The 24,923-nt window shown below is 47.9% G+C and overlaps 1 protein-coding gene across 1 annotated transcript in view; it reads left to right on the top strand.

Moving 5' to 3' along the window:
- Antxr1 (ANTXR cell adhesion molecule 1) overlaps positions 1–24,923 on the top strand; it is a 197,672-nt gene that overhangs the window by 140,023 nt on the left and 32,726 nt on the right. Inside the window, exons 15-17 of the mRNA XM_031382461.1 lie at positions 5,294–5,389; positions 5,852–6,016; positions 12,910–12,990. Coding sequence (XP_031238321.1) covers positions 5,294–5,389; positions 5,852–6,016; positions 12,910–12,990 — 342 coding nt within the window. The remainder of the gene's footprint in view (positions 1–5,293; positions 5,390–5,851; positions 6,017–12,909; positions 12,991–24,923) is intronic.

The raw sequence follows: 24,923 nt of genomic DNA, 5'->3' as shown, positions 1-24,923 counted from the left end.
TAGTACCACTGGTTGCTCTTGCAGAGGACCCAGGTTTGATTCCCAGGACCCACATTGTGGTATACAACCACCTGTAACTACCATTCCAGGGGATTCAACGCCCTCCTCTACCCTATGTGAGTACTAGGCACATACATGGTGCACATGCATGCAAACACTAATACATGTAAAGCAAATGAGCTAACTAATTAATTAGTTACGTTTTTTTTAAAAAAATCTTAAAAACAAAACAAAAACCTTTGTGGCCAGCGAGATGGCTAAGCAGGTCAAGGCCTTTAAAGCTTGAAAGAGAGAAGAGACTCCACAGAATTATCCTCTGCCCTGTATATATCAGCTGTGCCAAGACGGTCCCTCCCCTCACACACACACACACACACAGAAATAATGTTTTTTTTTTTACATTTGTTTACTCATTGAACAACTCCAGAATACACATTGTTGTTCGCTGGGATAGGCAGCCTGAGGCTGGCCCTAGTCCAGGAAAAAGGAAGAGGCTCCAAGTCTTTATTGTATCTGAGCCCATTAAAATTTATAAGTGGGTGTGCTAGAGAGAATATTTACTAGGCATCTAGGGCTATCCAGACAACTGTAAGCAGAAAATGACAAAATAACCATTCCGTATTGTTCCATTTAGTCATTCAACAGCCTGAGAATAAAGCTACACTGTTGTAACTCCATTTTATAAGTGGAAAAAAAAAACGGGGTATAATAAGGTCTGAGGTAGGTACGATAGTCAAATCTCCATCCCTGTGCTGACAAGACACCCAAGACAGGAGACCTAAACAAGAAGAAAAGAATGTGTAGTGTCAGTTGCAGGCAGCAGTTACGTAGCTCTCTGCTGCAGTGTCAACAGCACATCACACTGGAAGCCCCTGGCGAAGGACGTGGCCAGGAAGCAGAGTGGCAGGGAGGGATCCGGGCCACAATATTCCTCCACAGACGCACCCCAAATGACCCAACTTCCTCCCAGTAAGCCTCATACACTAAAGATTTGCCTCCATTCAGCTGTGCCACAAGATGGAAACCACAGCTTTAACACATGGGCTTTTGGAGGTACTTACCACATTCAAATTGTTGGCAATATTTCACCTAGGATTACACAGTTTTTATGTGATAGACTAAGATTGAACTCGAACTTGAGGGGAAAATATAGTGTAGTCTTTTGTCGACTGATCCTTAGTGACCCCTTGATCAACACTGGATCCTCTAATCCTTGGGGACCCCTTGTTCCTAAATGGAGGGGTCACCCCACCTAGACCCAGGAAGCCTCAACAAGGCCCATAACAGCCACTCTTAACACTGGCATGAAGGTGGCCACCCAGCTCTGCCCCTGCCCCAGACCCCATTGCCCATATGTCTCTGTTGCTCTCTCCAGCTCCACATCTGCTGGCCTGTCTTCTTTCATACTTCGTTATCACATCTCACCTTGAAGCCGTAGAACCGACCGTCTCATTAGGATGTGTGTAGGAAGGCAAGCGGCAGGGCAGACTGAGAATGGAGCTGTCTTGTAGGCTGGTGGTTCTTATCCAAAGGCAGAGGGAAGGATGCTTGCCAGAGGCATCGATGGCGGGAAAACTCCACTGAACAGCACGTGGCTGTCAACAGTGGACATGTTTCCAAGTTTTACTATGTGAGAAACTGTTAGGAAAACCAAGCCATGAAAAGTGGAACAGCTTACCTGGGGTCTTCTCACTAGTGGCATCGTACAAACCGTGTTCTCCCAAAACAGAAGTTCCGGCACAGATTAGAATTCAACACTCAACATTTCAATACCTTTTTGAAAAAAAGAACTCATGAGAAAATAAATACACTGTTGACCACTGAAGAACACAGGAGAGTCAAGTGTTGACCTTCTTCTATGCAGAGTCAGAGGAGACCAAGCTTGGCAAATGCAACTCAGAAAAGGGGGAAAATTAAACCTTTAGTGGTTGAATTTACAAACAGAAGTCTTGCCAATCTATTCAGGCCCACCTACGAATTTACAGATGAGAGAGACCCTGTAGCTTATCCCAAAACCAGAAGAAACATTGTGGTGGGGTCTACTTACTCCGCCCTCCAGCCTGGGCACTTCTGCTGCCTTGGTCTTCCTTCATGTCATCAGACCCACAGAGCTTACTCCTCTGTAAATATGAGCCACTGCCTTCTCTCTGTCTGCCTCCAACACTGTGGGCATGGAGGCTCCACCACAGTGGCTGGAGGGGATGAAGGCAAGGACACTCATGCGGCTCTTGTTTGGGGTCACACAGGGTTTATCATCTGGGTGCAAGATGTTCGGGGTTCTATAATACTTTAAGTTAGTTGGAAGGCATGGGCTGGACTCTGCTTCCAGCGTGTTCTCCTTCTGGTCTTCACAGTGTGCTAGGGAACAAAGTTCCCCTCAGTCCAATCTGTTCATCTGGTTCTTCCAGAAAAGCAAGGACAGCACAAAGCTTTGAGGGTCAGCTGATATCCAGATCAGGGGCATCCTTCACCCTGAACCAGTAGATTCTACCAGTGCACTGTATATGTTCTGGAGTTAGGGAGGCCCAGGATCTGAACCCTCACTCCTTCTACAGTTTTGCTTAATAACTAGTTAAATGTTTATTGAGTCAATAGAGGTGAATGTAAGAAGCTTTGAGAAAGGAGGCTAAATTCTCTGGGGAATTGGGGCTCTACATAAAGTAGGGAACTTATGAAATGTCTGGAAAAATGGATAGCAGTCACGGGGGCAGGGGTTCTCTAGGCACCCGGACCTCTGCAGTCACGGAGGCAGGGGTTCTCCAGGCACCTGGACCCCTGCAGTCACAGGGGCAGGGGTTCTCCAGGCACCCGGACCCCTGCACTCACAGGGGCAGGGGTTCTCCAGGCATACGGACCCCTGCACGTTGCAACATGGCACTGTAGTACCAAAGCTGGCAATGCTGGGAGAGAGCATGGGATCTCAGGCTTCCTGGAAAAGCTCAGCTTGGTCTTCCTGAAGACAAACACATCATGATGGGCCTCTGCCATCTGAGGGATGTGCTCCTATGGTGTTGCCCAAATGTCAGTCCAGTGACATCTGGGCCACCACAGCCTTTGAGATTTAAACATGACTTCCCCTGGTGGGAAACCAGATTCCAGCCCAGCTGAGTACCTTCTCACACTGCTGACGTCTCTCGATGCTTCTGTGTCATTTCATCCTCCTGATTTGCTGGATGCCATCTGTGCCTCTACTCCCCTCCCACTGCCCCACAAGGCTTTCCTCTTGAGGGTTTGACCTAAGTAAGAGACTGGAGGGCAGCCCTGTGCGGCTGTGGATATAGCTGGCTCTCCCACCCAGCCAGCCATCCTCCTTGCCATCTCCTGTGGGTATCCTCACAGATTGTGACGGCTCAGCCCACTCTTTTCTGCCTGTCCGCTGCTAATTTCCCACAAGGCCCTGGTTCCTGCTACTTGAGGCTGTGAAACAGTTTGGCTCAGCTAATCCTCCAGGAACTATGAGTTCCTTTATCAAAGGAGTTTCTTTACCAAAAAAAGAAAAAAAAAAATCCATGCTAGAAGTTCCCCCTCCTGGATACATCTCTGAAGGTGACTGGGGACGGGCTGGGAGATACCTTCCAGAACCTTCTTTTCTTTAACTAGATGTAGAACTGCACTCTCAGGGACTGCTGGCTGTCAGAGAGCATGTGCTGAGCCCTGCGAGTTTACTCCACCAACTTTTGGCCAAATGAAAAAACACATCAAAGGTTCTCGGCTCTCCCTGGGATTGTGCAACTCTACAGGCTGTGGTACATAAACAGAGACCTGCTTACTGCAAGGAAACACTGACTCTCCCTTTGCTCAGACCTTGGGCTTAGTGTTGACTTTTGTGGCTGGTGTTTGAGTTTGGAGGGGGAAGTTCAGGTCAGGGACTAATGTGAGGCTTGGTGGAGCTGAGCATATCTCTAAGCATTTCCTGTTGTGAATCTACACTGGGGGCAAGGGCAGTACCTGTCTCTGGATGGCCTGCCTTCCTTTCCCAGGGCCCCACACACGAGAGGAGAAGTAGAGAGAGAGGTGCCTGGAGTGTGACAGGAGGCCAAGAAAGGGGTAGAGATTAGAACATTGGGTGTTATATACATAAGCATTCAGAGTGTTTCCAATTTGGGAAAAGGGGGGATGTTAATTAGATTCTTATGCTAAGGGGTGGATCATCCACCGAATGGGGCATCAAGACATCAAATCAGACTGTCACCTCCACGGCTCTGAGTCTTATAGCCACAAAACAGCTGGAATAGTTGGTGTCCAATGTTTGTACTCTGATAATTACCAAATGAAGACACTCATAAAACTCTTCCTAATGATGACCTTCTATAACACAATACCCAAGGCTGAAAGATTTGTAAAGGAAAAAAAATTAATTTCTTACACTTCTGGAGATGTCATTCTGGGAAGCCCAGCTACATCTAATGGGGCCTTCTCATGCATTGTCCAAGGCAAAAGCAGGAGGACAAGAAGTATCTTAGTCAGGGTTTCTATTCCTGCACAAACATAATGACCAAGAAGCAAGCTGGGGAGGAAAGGGTTTATTCAGCTTACACTTCCACACTGCTGTTCATCACCAAAGGAAGTCAGGACTGGAACTCAAGCAGGTCAGGAAGCAGGAGCTGATGCAGAGGCCATGGTGGGATGTTACTTACTGGCTGGCTTGCTTCCCCTGGCTTGCTCAGCGTGCTCTCTTATAGAACCCAAAACTACCAGCCCAGAGATGGCACCACCCACGAGGGGCCCTACCCCCTTGATCACTAATTGAGAAAATGCCTTATAGCTGGATTTCATGGAGACATTTTCTCAACTGAAGCTCCTTTCTCTGTGATAACTCCAGCTTGTGTCAAGTTGTCACAAAACCAGCCAGTACAAGAAGGTTGAGCAAAGGAGAGTAACCAAGCCCCAGCTCCACCACCACTGCTCACTTAGGAGAAGTCTAATCTTCAATAATGCACTTGTGAGGATACAGCCCTCAGACCCAGTCACCTCTTGTCAGGCATCATCGTATAACATGGTTGCATTAGGGATTGCACTCTTAAGGCCCGAAGTTCAGTGTCACATTCAAACAGCGCCCTGCAGGATAGGACCTACTCCCCTGGGCTGTCCACAGACTGTTTAATACCTACTTCATGATCAGGACAATATACTCGGAGAGGCTGTGTGAGCTCCAAAGTCAATGAGCATAGAGACTGAACTGCGTAGTCTGAAACTGTGATTTGACTGTACCGGCTTGCTCCTGTCCATCTCACCAGAATGGACACACACAACCTCAGGGGCTTTGTCTTTATGTGTCACAATCTCTCGGCAGGAAGAAGACGATGATGGTTTGCCAAAGAAGAAATGGCCTACGGTAGATGCCTCTTACTATGGTGGACGTGGTGTTGGAGGCATTAAAAGAATGGAGGTAAGAGGTCCGCCAATACTGGTCTCTGTATGCCAGTTACCTGGTGATAGAAACCCAGAGCAAACGCTGGCGGTCCATGCTTGAGGTTAGGGGAGATGTGGCTTATGAGATACAAAGATGGGGAGGTGGAAGGGTACATCTATTTAACTGCATACCTGCATCTTGCCCATCACCAGTCGGATGAGGCTATCTGCCAAACCCCGAGGGTTTTTATCCCCATTGGACTAACACCCCACTTCTGTACCTCACCTAGCCAGTGTTCCCTCACGTTCTCCCATCCCCTGGCTCCTTACCTCTACCACCTCTTCTGCTCCCCGCTTTCCCTTTTTCCACACACCCAACTTCTGTGACTCATGATCCTGAAGGAACAGAGGACCCAGTGGCGTGTGTCTCACACCCTGTCCTCAGGGGGCAGACTGTGCAGCCCTATAACTTTGTTCTATGGAATTTCACTTATATTAGGTTCGCTGGGGAGAAAAGGGCTCCACGGAAGAAGGGGCGAAGTTAGAAAAGGCAAAGAATGCAAGAGTCAAGATGCCAGAGCAAGAGTATGAGTTCCCAGAGCCCCGAAACCTCAACAGCATGCGTCGGCCCTCTTCCCCTCGGAAGTGGTACTCGCCCATCAAGGTGTGTCTCTACCCAGAGTCCTTCCTGCATTCCCTCCTTCTGGCTGTGAACCAATCTTCTTTCTTCTCCATCATCTCTCTTCCCCCACCTCAGCTCCAGGCTCTGATCTACTCTGGCTTCTTGGGAAGTTAAAGCCATGGGAGGTGATTAATGCTTCTAAGGGTCTCTTGTCATCATGGGTGCACATGGCCTTGAATTCCTGTGAGGGGTCAGCACTCTCCTCTATGTATTCCAATGCACCTGCACTGTGGCAGCCATCAGAACCCTGGAAACTCATTGCAGAAGATTCTAGACATAACCCATCCCAGCTCCTGCAGAGGTTTGCAACCAAAGGCCCCAACTGGACCCACTCCTGAGCCTCTAGTAAAAGTGTGAGAGCTGATTAGTTCTCTTCCCTGCCCACACACATTCCTACAGCCTTGCCCCGCTTCATCATGGGAGCTACATGGCGATTTTTATCCTTCACTGAATATTTCCTAGCTTTAGAACAGCCCTTATAAAAATCAAAATAAATGCCAGGGATGGGAAGATGGTTGAGTCTGTAAAATGATTGCTGCACAAACAAAGATCCCTGGAGCTCACTGGAGCTCACTAGACAGGGAGTCTAGCCGAATCAGTGTGCTCTGGGATCAGAGAGAGCGCATCTCAAAAAGGGAAGGAGAGATCGACTAAGGACGACACCCCAGCCAACCCCTGGCCTCCACACGCACGCACACGCACACACTTGTAGGTAGAGTTAAACTAGATTGGTAGCCGCTGTTTCTCAGCTGAATGAGCTCAGGCTCTCAGGAACTTGAGTGCAGTTTCCTTTTGGGTTTGCTGTGTTTGAAGCCATGAGATTCTTTTTTTAGAATAAGCTTTTCCCTGAGGCAAAGGAGTGAACTCTGAGCTGTGGGCAAAGCCCAGCTGGTGGGGGAACCGGGCTGCTGCTGCTGCTGCTAATTCCTCTCCAGTGAGGAACGTGCAGTAGCGTGCAGACATGTGCAGACAGGAAGGAGCCCGGAGGATCCTCAGAGATGAGAAGACGGGATTTTCCTGTCCTGTCCGCTGTTTTCAGGAATCCACTTTGTGACTAACACCGCATCCTTGGTTGTAGCTGAATTCTCATTTCTGGAGTCTTCAAGGTTGGAAGAGCATGTTGTTCCTTTCTTAACTGGTAGCTTCAGACTTTTGTTAGATGAATCAGGATATGGACAAATACATTTAGAAATCTAAAAATGTTGCCAACACCTTCCTGGAATCCACATCCACTCTGTGAATCTCAGCAAGTCCCTACTATGCCAAGCATAGATACTAAATGGTGGGGCTTCTCGGCCCTACATAAGCCAGGTAATGATGGGGAGAGAAGGTCAGAATGAAGATCCCAGGATTGGAGGCTTGGTCTCCAAGACCTCCAAGAGGCCCTCAAGTCGTCCATTTCCTCTGCCAGCTCAGAACCCCACTCCACCTGCCGTGCCTTAAGATTCCACACCTAAGCTTCCCTCTGATACTCTTGTGCTGTCCCAAGGACTTCCGGCTGCTGGGCTTCCTCTGCCCCTTCCCCTCAGAGAAAGAGTCTCACAAAGTTACATGGGGTGTCCTGGAACTCAGGCTCCTTCTTGCCTTGACCCCCACGGATTATAGGCATGTGCCATCATCGCACTAAGATCTTGGCTCCCAAGTTTCCTTAGGCATTGTAATAAACGACACCCTTTCTCAGTGTGGTCCCCAAACCAGCAGCAGCAGCCTCACTCACCTAGGAACTTGTTAGAAGCATATATTGAGAGGTCCCATCCAAGACTGGCTGTACCAGACCCTCCAATGTAGGGCCCAGCATCTGGGTTTTAAGAAGCCCAGGAGGTCACAGACAGTGTTGTCTGACAGGGGTGGATCCCAGAGGATCGGAACTGATTACCTAGGTTATTGAAATGAGCAAAGAGCTTGCCTGGGGTGTGTCAGGAACCTCAGCAAGAAAACCCAGGTTACAGCTCACACTGGCTCTGATGTGAAATTTTTGCCACTCAGCACATTGATGTTAAGTAAGTTGGAATCCAAGTCCTGGAGTCACACCTCACAGGACAGATGGAGAGAGCCTGTGAGACTGGTGTCTCTCATCTGGCCATGACTCTGGTTGAGGTCATAAGCAAGCTTGCAGGGTCCTCTTACCTGGGGAAAGAGCTAAATGCCCGCACTCACACATGCCCACTGCTAGGTAGGAGGTGGGCAGATCACAAGTAAGAAGAGTGTCTCAAAGTTTATGAGCCTTCTCACTGGATTTCACCCCTTACAGGCACCAATTATCCTTTGAAGCTCCACTAAACAGCATGGAACATGGCGCAGAGCAGGGACTCTGCCAGCCCCCACTGAAGAGCTGATGCATGAGGCGTGGTCAAGAAACCACTTCCAAGCCCCAAACCCATTAGACCACACATTGGCAGGCTCTGCCCAGGAAGAGGTCATTAATGACACGGTTCATGAAAGGGGACAGAAGTGCAGAAAGGACCTGAGAAATCCTGAGGAAGAGCAGATGTCCCAGCAGCAGCAGTCCAGCCCTCCATTTCATTAAAACCCACATTTCATGCTGAGCTTTTTCTAGTTAAGATGCCTGTGGACGTTAAAATACTAAGTTCCACATGGCACCCTCTCTTGGTGTTTGTCACAGTTCTACACCAACACAGGAGGCATACTGCAAATGGTAAGAGAAAGTGAGCTAGGCTCAGAGGACTCTCAGTCACCACCAGGGAATGGCAATAAGATGAGTTATTACCCCAGGCCTGTAGAGGCCCAGTGAGATAGTGAGATTACCACACATCCATCAGGAGCTGTGGTAAGGGGCAGAGATCAGCATCCTTCATCCACCTCACCTGACCCGTTTCTTCATAGCCCGGGAACTAAAGATGACTCTGACATTTGTTTTACCTTTTTAATGTTATAAAATATATTTTTGGTTATAATTCTTTCTCTTTCCTCTCCACAACTTCATTTTCTCTCTCTCTCTCCCTTTCAATAAGAACAAACAATAAGACAAAAAATTACCAAAACAAAACAAAAAACACATCAAAAATCATGCAGTGTTTTGTGTTGGCCAACTACTCCTGGGCCTGCCTTGGAGTGTGACTGACAGACCCATCGGTACTCCACTGGAGACATTTTCTGGTTTCCCCTCTCCCAGCATGGATCAGTTACAGATAGCCCTTGGTTAGGGATAGGACTTTGTGCTCACTCCCCCTTCTCCATGATGGGATGTTATCTGCCTTCACCTTGTGTGAGACCTGGTATATGCCGTGAGTTCACGGGTATCAGCCCTGTTGTGTCTGGCACACATGTGAGCTCGCAGAGACTGTGGCTTTGACATTCTTAACTGGTTATATAAGTTCTTACACTCCCTCCTCAGTTTTGCCTCTTACTAAGGCCTCCAGTCTTTGCTCTTTGGCCCCTTCTAGAAGGTGTATGTAGGCCTAAGGTATTGCACAGCAACCTCTCTTGGTGTTTGTCACAGTTCTGCACTAACACAGGAGGCACACTGCAAATGGTAGTGTTAACAAATGGTGAGCTAGGCTCAGAGACCCCCTCAGTGAGGCTGCTCTACTAGGAATACAGTCACTACAGGGAGCCAGGGAAGTCAGAAGGGGACAGAAAGGACAAATGCCCCTATTCACCCTTACCTCACTCTCAGGCCCTAGTTCCCGTGTGAACCAAGGGAAGCTAGCTGGTGCAGAGACGGTATGCAAAGAAATACAGACAGTTGGTGAGGACAGGAGGATTCTGGAAAATGTCCAGTCCATGTGTGTCTGCCTTCCCTTCCCACTCTGAACAGGGAGAATCCTGCCCCTAGCACAAAACATTCAGTAGATCCTGGAACCATGTTGAGCTCTCCAGCAAAAATGGCTGAAATCATCTACATGGTGTAATGGGTACCCACCATCTTCCTTCTTTCCCAAGAGCTGAGAAGTAGATGGAATGCTTGATAAACAGCCCAGCAGGAGCTAAGGGGAAAGGGTTACAGTGGGCTCCTCCTCTTGTCCCTGCGTCGTACCCCATGCTATATTAGGACACTGACCACACCAACCATGCTCCCCACATCCTTGCTCCAAGCTCATGATGGGGGAATTTCCCCTGGTATTTAGCTTCATTTTCCTTTGTTTGGTTTTTGCTTCCCCGATTTACAGCACCCCGTGCTTCTCATTAAACATAACTGGTCATTGCAGACAAGTTAAGTCATGCCCAAATTCATGGCCACCAGCTGGATTAAAACTAGGACTGACTGCAGACTTCAGAGAAACTACCCATCCCTTTTTCCAGTAGCTTCTCCATATGTCAGGGAGTGAGAGAAATGGCAACTAAAGGGCCAAGCCAGGACCTACCTTGAAAGACAGACAGGCCGCTCCCTGCAAATGGCAGACTGTGAGCAACAGGGTTGTGGATTAAACTACCATGTATTTCAAAGCATAGAAATCCACATTTCTGTTCAGAACGGTGCTATAAATTGAGCTATCTTCAAGTCCCCTTCTCAGACCTGAATCCACGAGGTAAGATAGAGAGCCCCAAAATGAGAGAAGAGACACAGCAGTGCTTGAGGGTGCTTTGCATGGGGACTGCTAGGCCTTGCCATTATACAGATGAAGCAGCATAAGCCTTCACCTCTCTCCACGCACTTAAGTTATGGCCTGAGGCAGAAAGAGGTATGGTGTGGGAGCCTGGCGCTGGTAAATCTCCCATTTTATAGTCAAGCTGTGTCAACTTCATATGGAAGAAGCTATTTTTAAATGCCAGCTAACACACCCTGGCTGGGACGCTGGGGTTTGTGGTGGAATCTTCGTCATAGCTTCACAGAAGCAGCTGGCCTTCTGCCTGGGGAATGAAGGAAGACTAGAGTCTAAAGTACATATTGTATACAGGCTGTGCCTAATGGACACCCTAATAGGACTGGGACAGTGCGCCTACACATGCACACACACACACACACACACACACACACAAGCACATACACACACACACACACACACACGCACACACATATACACGTACGCACACACATGCACACGCACATACACACACAGATACACACACATGCACACACACATACATACGCACATGCGCGCACACACACACGCACACACACATACACAAACACACACACACACATGGGTGCACGCACACACACACATACACACATACCAGGCCTTAGGGAAGGGATCCTCATGAACAAGCAGAGAGCTTTAAGTGATAGGGTTCTGCTGTGTTCAGAAAGTCTGGGCTCTGAGAACATTTGTCAGGAACTAGGCTGACCTTAAAGGGTTTTGGTTTTGTTTTTCGCTTAATTTATTTAAAATATATTATTGAGTGTGAGGGCAAGCACAGTGGGGGAGAGGCGTGTACTACAGCCTATGTGTGGAGGTCAGGACAACTCTGTGGAGTCGGTCAGTCGGTTCTCTCCCTCCACCTTGATGTGGGTTCTCAGGCTCAAACTCAAGTCACCAGCTTGCATGGCAAGCACCATGACCAGCTGAGTCATTTCACTGGCCCCTAGAGCTAACTTTTGTCCTTAGCCAGTTATGACCACTCTCTTCCCTTCAACTCCTGCCTTGGAAGCTGCGGATGTAGGCTCAGAAGGAGGCAAAGGCAGTCATCCACATTGGTTGTATCACAAATGGAGGGCATCAGGTTCACCTGAGGGACAGTCAGAATTCAGAATGCTAAAGAGAAAATGGAGTAAGGGTCTCGCCTTGTCCAGAAAAGCTTGAGACAGCAACTCATCTGGGCGAAGCACTTCATACAGGTCAGGCTGGGTTCTAAGAACAACCTTGAAAAGTAGAATTCCCCCAACACACAAACATCCCAACACACACACACACACACACACACACACACACACACACACCACTTACAAACAGAAAACCAGGCACCAAGAGGTTAGAAGATTTGCTTGAGCGCACATTGCTGGTAAGACTGAGTCAAGACATTCCCTGGGTCAACAAGAGTCCTTTGCTTAGGTTCTATATGGTCACCTGCTCCACCAAGGAGCATAATTCACTTTCTCCTGGGACTGCATATGCAGGCAGCTCTTCGCTCTGCGTGCAGCTGAGCTAATTTGTTCCTTTCTTCTATAGCCAAATTTTCTTCTTTAAGCCTCAAGTCACTGTTCCTCATTTGTCCAGGAGTTGAGTATCTAGCGAATAAGGCAATAAGGGTGGGCTGATTTACAAGCCAAATATTAAGAGGCCCTCCCTCCTAGAAATAAAGGGAAGGCATTCACCCACCTAATATCATGAGCTGTAACCTTTAAGGAAACTGCTAGCTGACACTTAGCATTGCCTCATGCTCAAAACTATGTCTAATAACACCTGCTCTGTCCACCAGCGCCGCTAAACCCAGTTCAGAATATTTCCAAAGACTTTTGTAGGTTCTTTGTAATAGGAGATGAGAAACTCAACACCTGGCAAGATCACATTTAACCCACCAGAGCTTAGGCGACAGCTGGCCAGTGTTCAAGAGCTTAGTTTTTCAGGTGTGTGTTTGGCCCACCAGAGAGTGACTTCAGAACCCAGGGTTCTCTTGGCATGATCAGCGCCGCCACCATAAAGTGTCTGTATTGAGGCTGAGCTCTGCAGACATCCCCCGCCTTCCCATCACCATCCTCCAGGACACCACACACACACTCATGCCGTGGAATATACCCAAATCCCCTGGACAGAGCACACTTCACATGGAGGCCTGTTCTCTGCCCTGAGACTATACCCCTTGCATTAGAGAGTGGAGAGTCCCTAATCTTCGTTCACCAATTCACCGGATCTGTGCTTCTAACATGATGGGAGAGACCTGGGGGAAAGATGGGGGAACGTTCTTTATATCTACAGTGCCTGTCCGCCAGAATGGTTTTATATGTAAATCTTCTTACATTTCTTTTACTTCAGGGAAAACTCGATGCCTTGTGGGTTCTGCTGAGAAAAGGATATGATCGAGTGTCCGTGATGAGGCCACAACCGGGAGACACGGTAGGATGCGCCAATGGTCACATACTCAAACACACAGACAAAGGCAGGCAGGCAGGCAGGCAGGCAGACAGGCACACACACATGCACACACACACACACACACACACACACACACACACACACACACACATTGTTTCTCATTCCCTCTATTTTAGTACCTGAATAACCACTTGTATGCAACACCAGCCATTATTTCCTGGGAGTGACACATCAAATAGTAATTTTTTAAATCCTGGTTGTTGTCAGACTTTGTGTTTCGATTTGCTTTTCTGAAAAGGACTTTGTCAGAAATACACTGGTGCTAGCTGCCTAGAACTTGAGGTTTTCAGTCCAGGGTGCCATGAGTGGCGGGTCCAGCTAGGCTCTGCTGCGGGCGGGCTCCAGAGGGAGGTCTCTGGCCCTGATCCACATAGACCCCTGCAGAGACACAGAGCCAGCACCACAGAGAGGCATGAAGGCAGCACAGAGCTCCAGCCATCTGCCCACAGGCACTGGCCAACTGGCCAGGGCTCTAAGGGGGCTTCTGCTCTTATGGGAGTTTGAGGACCTATCGAGTGCTGACACTGGCTTTGCAGGGTTTACATGGGTGATGCCACCTAGAAACCAGGAAACCAGTGTCTTCACTTTGTAAGGACAAGGGAAGGTGGGTAACATCCCTTCTCAGGAGAGGAGGTCTCTCATCCACAGATGAGAAAGCCAGGCTCAGAACAAAATCCTCCCTCAGCTTCCAGCACCCTGCATCCTCTCGGAAACCTGATCCACTTGCCAAAACACAAAATAGAAGTTTCTCATTTAGGAAAGTCCAGCAGACTTGAGCTCGAAGTCATTTCCCTCCTGGCTAGGAAAGCTTGAGGCAAACAAACCCCCATCCCCTGTGTGTCACCTTTGTAAATTTGATCATGGTAACCGTGTCTTGATACAGTTGGCAGATAATGGGAATACCTTGTCTTAGTTGCTTTTCCTGTTGGTGTGATAAAATCCCAACAAAAGCAACTTAGTGTTGAGGCTGGAGAGATGGCTCTGACAGGGAACCTTCATGGCTGCCCACAGCACCTGTAACACTGATGCGTTCTTCCGGCCTTCATGGGCACCAGGCACACAAGTGCCCCACATACATACATGTGGGCAGAACACCCACACATATTGAAATGGTGGTGAGCCACCATTGTGGTTGCTGGGAATTGAACTCAGGACATCTGGAAGAGCAGTCAGCGCTCTCAACCGCTGAGCTATCTCTCCAGCCCCACCCCCAAAAGTATATATTCTAACTCACAGTTTGATATTAAAACCCAGCATGGTGAGGGAGTCACAGCAGATTGAGGCAGCTCTGGTCCACAGTCCAGAAGCAGAGGGTGATGGATGCTAGTGCTCAGCTCACCAGTCCTTTCTATGCAGAACCCAGGGAACTGTGCTGCCCACCTGTATTAACATGTGTCTTCCCACCTCAACCTACTCAACACAGTCTTCACAGTGTCTGAGGCTAAGAAAGCCCCACAGGTGTGCCAGAGGCCAAGAAACCCCCACAGGTGTAAACCCCCCCCACAGGTGTGAAACTCCCACAGGTGTGAAACCTCCACAGGTGTGAAAACCCCCCACAGGTGTGCCAGAGGCCAAGAAACCCTCACAGGTGTGAAACCCCCACAGGTGTGAACCCCCCCACAGGTGTGAAAAATCCTGAGGTGTGAAACCCCCCACAGGTGTGCCAGAGGCTAAGAAACCCCCACAGGTGTGCCTGTAGCTAAGAAACCCCCACAGGTGTGAAACTCCCACAGGTGTGAAACCCCCACAGGTGTGCCTGAGGGTAAGAACCTCTCTCCCAGCTGTGCCTGGGAGAGTTCTAGGACAAAAGGGGCCCCTGTAGGCATGGCAGGCTGCCTCCCTGCTTTATTTTGCATAACCTCAGGACATTCACTACAGACCTGCAGTGATGACTGTACAAGATTTATGGGGTTGACCACTTTTTCCATCAACTCAAAGTCACTCCAACCAGCCATGTGCCTGTGAACAAGAGTCACAGGTTTTGAATTTTCCTCTAAAGCAAAACAAAAACAAACATCACCTAATTATAGTGTCAGACACACTCTGAGCTGCTTCGTAGTGTAGAACTCATGGCCTGGCAGCTCCCCTACGCCCACCCCCACCCCTAGCCCCATCCTACCACCAGGCTCCTGCCTGGCCCTCCTCTAGTCAACACACCTAGAAAGACACACCTAGAAAGATAGACAGATGGCTGCTTCCCTGCCTGATAGCCTCTTTCAGGCCTGGGGAGGCTCATAGTTCATGGTTCCTGGAATCCTACCAGGGAATCACTAGGTTAGTGTAAAAGAGAACCATTTAGATAGGAAACCAAATGATCCTAAGGTTTTAGAGTTCATTATGCAGGCTTCCCCTGCTTCCAGGAAACAGCCACTAGGGTGCCCTTTGTTAGTTTGTTTGTTTGTTTTTGGTTTTTTGGGTTTTTTGAGATAGGGTTTCTCTGTTTAGCCCTGACTGTCCTGGAACTTACTCTACAGACCAGGCTGGCCTTGAACTCAGAAATCTGTCTGACTCTGCCTCCCAAGTGCTGGGATTAAAGGCGTGTGCCACCACTGCCCAGCTAGGGTGCCCTTTCTAAAACAAAGCTTTCAGTGTGTTCTTGATGTCTGACTTGCAACAAGTAGGGGAAAACCCAACATCTTGGGTTGTCTGAGGAAAGCCTACCTTTCTATTCCATTTACTACTCGGCCCATTCTCTGGCCAGCTCCAGATGCTAGGCACATGGGACTCACCGAGTCCTGAACACGCTAGGACCTTTGCTGCCTCTGCACCTTCCAATAGTCCTGTTTCTCTCCTTGCAGTGCCTTCCCTTCCTTTCTACTTATGGGTAGTTCAGATTTCAGGAACTTTAATGATTTTTTTAAGGACAAATGGTTAAAGGAATTCAGAATGTTTAGCCTTAGAAAAAGACCTTAAGGCTTGTGCGAGCTTTTCAATGTCCATTTCTCAGACTTTGTGCTGTTTCCCCATTTAATAAACCTGTTTCAAGTCCCCTCATATCCAAGGAGTGCACTTTCCATACCATTAAGGGTCCTGGCCTACAGTTACCTTAAAGAAGGCTATGCCATCTTTCACTGTGTAATTTTCCTTTGGGGATACTTATTCCCAGATGATTATTATATTAATGTATTAAGATAATCACTATATATATTATAAAACTGGGATATAATGTTCCTTTGGCTAAGTGTCTATCTCTCTACCAGACTGATTGTATGAAGAATACTGAGGCTGTCATAGGCATTTCTGAGTCACAGCCCTAAAAGTTTACATGAATTTGCCTTCCTATCATTGTCTTAAGCAAATTCCTGGGACTCAGGAAAGTCCACTCTTTGTTATGAGCTCACGGTGGAACAATTTTGTGATGTTACTTTTCTCTAGCTTCAATTATTTGTGCGTGTGTTGATCTACTTTTAAAACCTATTTTTTTTAATTAATGCGTATTTGTGGGAGGATATCTGTACGTGGGTTGGGGTGCTCACAGAGTGGCATCAGTTCTCCTGGAGCTGGAGTTACAGAAAGTTGTGAGCTGCCTGGCACAGATGCTGGGAACTGAACTCAGGTCCTCTGCAAACACAAATATTCTTAACCAATGAGCCATCTCTTTGGCACTATTGATCCACTATTGATCCACTTTTCTAAGGTTGACTTTTCCAAAGATGCTTTTTTAAGTAAGGTTAACTAGGGTTAGCGTACAGGAAAAAGCAAGGCACCTGAGCAGGCCAAGGTCTGGCAGAATTTGGCCTTCCTATGGCAGATCAGTGGTTCTCAAACTTGGACTTCACAGTCACTTTGCAAGTCTAACAGTCTGCAGGTCAGAGAGATTCTAGCTCAGTCACTGTGGGCCAGACTGGCAATTAGCATTTCCAAGGTGATTCCACTAATGCTACACTAAGGCTACAGGGCCGGGGTCCACATTTAGAACCAATGAGAAAACCCGCGCTCAATGCCCCAGAGCCCCCCAAACTCTGAGAGCTTGATTTTTACAATGTTTCTATTCATACCTGACTCCTGAGTCATTGCCTGTGTTTCCCTGTGACCTACTGACCCAGTAGCAGAATATCTTATCTAGCTTAATAAGAAATAACAATTATAAGCCTTGGGCCACTGTCTCCCTAGATGGAGATAGACCTGTGCCCAGATTGCTCATTTCAAACACATTGTTAGGTAGGAAAGGTTGGTTAACATGTAGATCAAAGTCTCTGGCTCCAGGCACTAAGGCATGGTCCCATTCCAGGGATTCTGTTGAATTGCTCTGGCTGAGGTCTGGGCTCCCTGGAGAGTCTAGATTCTGTCTGCTGATGTTGTAGTTGTTTGGGTAAGAAGGATAACCCCCACTTTATGTCTCGGTGGATAAAAGTCAGTGCATGTTTCCACAGCCTTAGCCCTTCCCATCTATCTGCCCTAGCATGAACTCCAGTCCCTCACATGTTCCTGGATGACCCATGGAGCTAGACCTTTGTTTTGTTTTTAGCTCCTTGGTTGCTCTCAGATCTGGCATCGGGGGCTGGTACATTCCATCACTCTCTGCACACAACATACCCTGGGCTCGTTTTGAAGACTGGGAATTCCTTGCAATCAGAAGAGATCCCGGGAAACGCACATGTAAATTCATGTAAACAATGTCTGCCTCTCATCTGAAACCCAGGTCTGGAGGTTGAGCAATCTGAACCACAGCCCCTAGGGCAGTCTTCTGCAGAGCTGTTTGCAACAGGGACCAAGGCTGGTTGCGCGGTCACTGTGCATTGTCACAGGAACGGGCTGAGCAGGTTGTTCCCCAGGAGCCTGTCCTCAGCCTGCTCCCTCCAAAGCAAATGAGTTGCCTGTAGCTGCTTGTAGCATGCATAGACATGGGGATGCTTGCCTGCTTCCATCTCTTGTCTCTTTAATATCATTTCCTTCACTTCTGGTCTCTAATGCTTTCCAGGGCTCCTTTCTCTCAATACGACATCTTCTGCACTCCCTCTCAGGACCCATTTCTGGGATGGGCACTAATGATGCCCAGCAGAGCAGTACTCATTCTGGCATCTGAGGTTTGGTGTATGGTCACTGCTCTAACTAAAAATGGTTACAGGAACACAAAGCCACTCATGGTGATATGGGGGTACCTGTGACATCCATTCACAGGGCAGAAGCTACAGCCTAGGACAGGGGCTCACCTCTCTGCAGGTGCAGCTGAAAAGAAGATCTGAAGAATGAGTTTAGGGCTTCCAGATTTGATCATCCCCTTGGGGTAGAGAAGGCATGTGCCTTCCCTCTCTCAGCAGTGAAGCTCCTCTGTGAGTTGAGCCCCAGGTACTGCTGGGTATTCTGTGACAAGCACTGAGTAAAGAGTGGGGACAAACAGGCTGGTCTCCAAGCACAGCCTCGTGTTTAAAAAAAAAAAAAAAAAGCTCTGGGGTGTGGCTGAAACTCAAAGCATCTTATATGCGGTGGAGTCCAAAGTAGCTGCTTAAAGTGACATCTGAGCTTAGAGGGGGCGTGAGAGAGATACTGAGGCAAAGAGCTTCAAGTAAGACTTCCCAGAGATGCTGGGTGGAGTGGACAATAGTGAGGCACATGGGGTAATGGTCACAGGATCCCACCCAGGGACAGTGGTAATTCTCTGGTGACGTAAGTTACATTCAGGATTGTATTTAAGGGAGGGCACACTGTAATATGAACACAGTTGCAGAGAGAGATGACAGTCAGAACTGATCCTGAATACAGGAGACACTCACAGTTACTGGTTTGGTACCCAACCTATGTGGAAAACAGGAGCAGTAGCCAGGACTCCAAGTCTTAGTCCAAGCGGCAGAGCCAACTCTGCTGCCAGTTACAGGAAGATGAGCATTGGGGGCCGGGTAGGGGTGGGTGCTAGAGTCATGGGGGGTAGTGCAGGTGTGAAAGGCATTTAACTCGGAAAATTAAGAAGTTCACCAGGCACTGGTGGCACATGCGGTTAATCTCAGCACTTGGGAGGCAGAGGCAGGTAGATTTCTGAGTTTGAGGCCAGCCTGATTTACAGAGTGAGTTCCAGGACAGCCAGGGCTACACAGAGAAACTTTGTCTTGAAAAACCAAAAAAAAAAAAAAAAGGAGAAGTTCAAGGTTGTGGAGGGAGTGACATGCAAGCCTTATCCCTGCCCTAACCATGAGGAGAGATAGGAGGAGAAACAGGCTAAACCTGGAATCCCCAGGGTCAGTCATATTCTTTAAGGGGGGTGGAGGAAGGAGAGGGATTGGGAAAACTAAGAAGGAGGGAGAGCCAGAGGAGAGGTGTGGCATATAATGCCTGCCTACCTACCTACCTACCTATCTATCTATCTATCTATCTATCTATCTATCTATCTACCTACCTACCTACCTACCTACCTATCTATACCTCTGAAATAATCATTTTTAAAACTTCTTCTGTGAAATTATTTTCCTACTTTCAAAGTAGTAATAATGAAAAGAATCATGACATCTGGCTGTAGTGGAGCACACCTTTAATCCCAGCATTTGGAAGGCATAGGTAGGAGGATCTCTGTGAGTTGGAGGCCAGCCTGGTCTCCATAGTGAGTACCAGAACAGTCAGGGTTACATAGTGAGACTCTGTTTCGAAAAAACGACAAAAGCGAAAAGAACCTTGTCTGCGTGAAGGTCGAGTGTTTCTTGCACAATAGGCAACATTGTACTTTGCCTGTGACTAAACAGACACATCTTGAGACTTGGTGGGTGTCTGACACTAGGCTAAGGTACTAACGGTCTGAAACAAAAATCCAAGTTGCTAGCGGTAGCTCTTAACCCTTATAAACTTTTGTGAGAAATGGGTCATTTAAGAAAAAGGAAAAAATGCAAATTATGGGAACTGTTCCTAGAGGGCATGATTTACTTTGGCTTGGGATGTCCTCTGGAAGCTAAATTCTCCAGAGAATTGCTTGCGTTCTCACCCTTGGAAATCTTTCCTTCTGTCTCACTGGAGGGGGAGACAGAAGTACTTGGAATTCTTGGCTTACTTTCCTGAGTTTTTAGAAAGAACAAGATCAAAACATTCTCTCCCCACAGCAAAAACTAGACTACACAAAAAACCTGCAAAGTTGACTTTTCTTTAGAAAAGTCAAGCCCAGAGTTGACTGTAACGTATTCCATCTTGGGATTTTCAGTGCCAGCTTCCTTCCACAGTAGTATCTCTGAATGTGGAAGCTACTGCATTCGAGGGCTCCTACCACCTCCCTTTCCCTTTTTCTAATCCTCTTATTAAAACTCCTCTTTCCCGTGCACAGGTATATAAACGCTCGCTGTCTCCTCTTCCCACTCCTCCTCTCCCTCCCCCCAACTCCTCCTCCTTCTCCTCCTCCCTCTCCTCCCAACTTCTCTCAGGACCTCAAGCTCCGAACTGAGTCATCACCCCAGCAGCTGCTACAACAGCAGAAGGTCTATTTTTAGCTTCAGGTTGCAAACAGCAAACAGGGAGAAGCAAATAACAGAGGAGAATTAAGGGGACCAAGTCAGAAAACTCCCTTCAAATTCTTCGACCTCTATTAGTTGAGGTTTGGTTTGGTTTGGTTTGGTTTGGTTTGGTTTGGTTTGGTTTGGTTTGGTTTTCCTTCCAATCCAAATTGTGCTTGAGGGTAATGGGGCTTGACTCTAGGGTCAAAATCTCACCCAAGGGCATAGTAATTCTGAAAATTTGATACTTTGTCCAAACATGCTTGTGTCTAACAACTCAGTTCCCATGGACTTACCCTTTAGCAGATGTCACTGTCCTGTCTAGGACCATGCTGTCCTCTGAGATGGGTCCCTGCAAGAATCACTTGCAGGAGGCTCCGCTCTGGCTTGAAACTGTTGGGTTGGATCATAAATGGCAAAACCTCACTTGGGAGTTGGACTTCCAGAACTCTCTGTGAAGCAAGCCAGGCTGCTATGGGCCACCCACACAGCCCATCTTTTCTTATGTCTTCATGACTACCTCACCTCAACCTGACCCTCAGGAGGGACTGGCTGTCAAACCTTCTATCCAAGAGCCTTCATTTTGAAGTAAGGAAGTAGAGAGCTAGAAAGGGGTGAGAGACGCCCAGTCACCCAGGTACAGCATCACAGAGTCCCCACCCCCCTACTCCATTCTCTTGCATATAAGAAAGATGAGGCTCAGTTAAGGCACCTGCAACTGTTCAAATCACAGACAGGGCTTTAGTAAAACTGGCACAAATAGAACCCAGTTGCCCTGTACTGCCCAGTCCTTCTGGAATTTTCCCCTTCGACTGGGGGAGGGAAAGGGCTTGGAGATCAGTGTTCATATACTGAGAAGAAAAAAAAATCCTGACCATTTTTGGAAGACAGAGTGAAGTCCTTCCTGTCATCCTTCCTTCTGGTACCCTCTCATTTTTATACCAGTCTAACATGTCTGTCTTGCTGGTGCCCCAGACTTGGACCTGTTCTCATTTGTTGTGCTCCCAGGCTACCCACCATCCTTTTCTCTTCCTGATTCCCACCCTTTCCAGCCCCTCTTTTATAATCACCACTATCTACAAAAGAGTAAATCTATTCATTCAACAAACAACTCATGGGCTCCTCCTCTCCAGCAGGCACCAGGCCAAGCAGATGGGATAGCTGGAGCTGGGAGAGCCCTTGCCTTGTGCAGAGTACAGTAGAATACTTGGGAAAGTTCACAGAATCACACTTCCAAGTGGTAAAGAGTGTAAGGGGAGTTTGGGGTTCTCTGAGAGTATAGAACAAGGAGATTTAACCCAAGCCATTGGGGCTCAGGGAAGAGTTTGAAAGAGAAAAGCCCATCTGGCTGGGACATAAAGGATGAAGTTGCAATGAAGGGAGGGGCTGGCCTTCTGGCTAGAGAGAACACCTTGTGTGAGGGCCAAAGTTGGGGAGGAGATTAAAAAATGTGTCACTGAGGGAGAAGAGAGCAACCACACTCCACCACCCTTCATTTCTTCAGATCCTCCAGGGACTCCGCGTAACTCCCTCCGCCAGGACCCTGTCCTGCTCTCTGCTCACTGAGGGCTCTTCCTGCCCCCTGTACTTAGGGTTAGGGCTAACAACACTGGCTCTCCCTCCCTGAACAAGCAGAGAGCCCTCTGAAGGAAGAGACTGAAGGCTGTTTTTCCTTTTGGTGGAAATAGCTCACACTGTTTACTGTCCCAAGGAAGGCTTTGTAACACCCCTTTTATAAGCTCCTGCATTTGGTAGCAAGCCAAGGAGAGACTCTCACAAGGTCCCCTGGAGCATCAGGTTCCAAGCGTGAGGTCATTAAGGCACCAAATGTTTGTTATGACCACTGTGGACAATTTTGTCAGAGTAGGTATTAATATGACTTCTTTGAAGTTTGTCCTTTTAAACAAACTTTAAATCATAAGAACGAATTTGTAGCCCTTAGTCCCTTTCTTCTTCCGGGCCATCCCCTAAGGACAAAGTCACATTCAGAGCCTGCCAGTGATGAGAGTAAGCCTTGGGGGTGCGCTCACCCACTCCTCTGGACTCCAGCACCCATTCTATTTCTAACTTTGGCTGAGCTGGCCCCTGGGTGGTGTGGCTCCAGCCGCTGTACCAACCACTGTTTTTACTCCCTTGACGCTGAGCTTCATTGTGCGTGCAGCTCTATGAGTGTGCCTCCTATGTGCGTTTTCCCACATATGCTCCCACTGGGACATTCTAAATGTCAGTCTGAAAAGACAGCCTAGTGGTGTCCCTAATACCATGGACCAGAGGGCAAGTCCACAGGGAGTTATCCTCCACAGGGCAGGCAGCGGCTTTCTTTTCTCCCCCCATTTGGGAAGCAGTTCTGCCCAGCCTAGATTAGGGTTCTCAGGTGTGGGAGTGGGGAGAAAATGGAAAAGATCAACCGTGCCAGGGCTTAGGGAACTAGCGATGCAATACCCGTCATCTGTCATGTTGCAGGCTTCACCCAGCCTAAAAGTAACTTCAGAACCAAGGTCACTTTCTATACTTTCAAACAATAAGCACAGCCCCCAAAACCAGCATACACACACACACACACACACACACACACACACACACAAACGCGCACGCACGTGCACAAAAGCCCCTAGAACCCATGGTCTTCACTGTGCTGTAGGTGGTGTAGATAGCCTCACCCGACCTGTACTGGACTCTCCACTGGGTGTGTTGCAAATGAGCTTATTAATGGTTCAAAACAACCTCCTGACAAAAGCAGGGCCTTATGTGTGATTGGCATCACATCAGCATCCCATATGGGCCACTAATAAGCAGCACAGAGCTTTTCAGAAGAGCCAGATTGCCCCATGTGGTTTCACCAGAAACATGGCTTACAGGCTCAGGTTTCCTAGACACCAGTGCTGAAGCAGATTCTTCGGCCATTAGAGCTTTGCCAGCACCAGGCTGAAGGCCCTGTCCTCATAAAGCTTGCCCAGGCTGTGTCTAAGAGTAGGCTGCTAATAGATTTATGAGGCAGAGGAGGACCAGCATTTCGGACTTACTGCCCTAACAGTTCTCTTGCTCTCTTCAGCCCATTCCTTTGACAGCATGTTCTGTTCTCATCCATTTCCAAGTTTGATTTTGTCTCAATGGTAACAGTTTGACTGTTGAAATCCTTGAGCTTTGTAAACCACTGGCGAGAAAGATATTTCTCCATGGAGAGACGGCTTCTAGTAAACCTCTCCAGAAATACTGAGAGGCTGCAGGAAGAAAACAGTGTTTGGTTGTAAATGAATAACCTCCTGCTCATCGCTTGCAGAAGACGGGCATAGAGGTAGGTAAGCAGATAGAGCCGTGTCCCCAGAGGATCAGAGTTCAGTCCCCAGAATCCACAGTAGGCTATTCACAGACACCTGTGACTCCTGCTCCCAGGGATGTGGTGCCTTTATCAGGTACCTGCTCACATGGATACACACACAAACACTCAACATTCACACACATACCCACATACACACATATCCACATAATCACATAATCTTACGTTAAAAAATTACTTGTGATTTCTCTTTCTGCTTCCGTGAATAGCAAGGGATGACAGTAGGTCCTGAACTCCTCAAAAGTATAGTCCAGCTGTCCACCTGGGCAGCACCGACCACTTGTGAGCACTTAGACATGGCTGTTTGGGTCAGAGGTCACATGTGCTGTGGATGCAAATGTACTTTGGATTCTCAGAGATAGATATGTCAGATGGGTGTATTAGGTTTGGTACAGTATTATTTAATTGAGTTTTTCTTCATTCTCTTTACGTTCTACAAATGTAACTATGACCACACTGGAAGTGAGGTCCTGTGGCTACATTATGTTTCCATTGGATGACACAGGCCCAGACAGCCTAGGTAATATGACAGGGTTTGAGCCCATCCACTGTGAATTCCCGAAGTACAACCTTCCCTTCCCAGATTCCTGCTGGGTCAGCAGTGACTTTGCTTTGTCTGGGTCAGTTCCTATCCCATCCTCAGTCCCAGCCAGAAACCTTTCCACACCATCATTACAGAGAAGAACACTCTTGTAACATGTTAAACTCTGCTCTGTACGTTCACACATTGACTAGAGCCTGTGTCCTCTTTTATCTTTGATTTTTTTCCTGGAAAGCAAGTACCCTCACTTTACCAGAAGGAAATCCATGTGACTTGTCACAAGAGTGGTGCTTGTTGGGGGCCATGGGTGGTGGTTCTCCGACACCTTACTTGTTTCTCTGCGATGTAGCTATTCTCATCCCCATCTTACAGGGGAAGAAATTTACTCTGTAGAAGGTTCGAAAACTTGTGCCTATGGCGAATCAGAGGAAGGATTAGGGTTTACTCATTCAATATGTTTTTATAATAGTGCTTGGCACTGGTGATGGGGGTGATCCTTCTGTGAAGACCACATAGGCTCACATCACCCAACAGCTAGGTGCTGTGCTAAGTAGTAGACTGGTGATGGACAGGAAGAGAGTGGATGACTATCCCAGGCAGTCGGAGGAAC

Source organism: Mastomys coucha, unplaced genomic scaffold, assembly GCF_008632895.1.
Source record: "Mastomys coucha isolate ucsf_1 unplaced genomic scaffold, UCSF_Mcou_1 pScaffold20, whole genome shotgun sequence".
Classification (NCBI taxonomy): domain Eukaryota; kingdom Metazoa; phylum Chordata; class Mammalia; order Rodentia; family Muridae; genus Mastomys; species Mastomys coucha.
The sequence above is the reverse complement of the archived record's forward strand: the minus strand, read 5'-3'. Positions and strand labels throughout refer to the sequence as shown.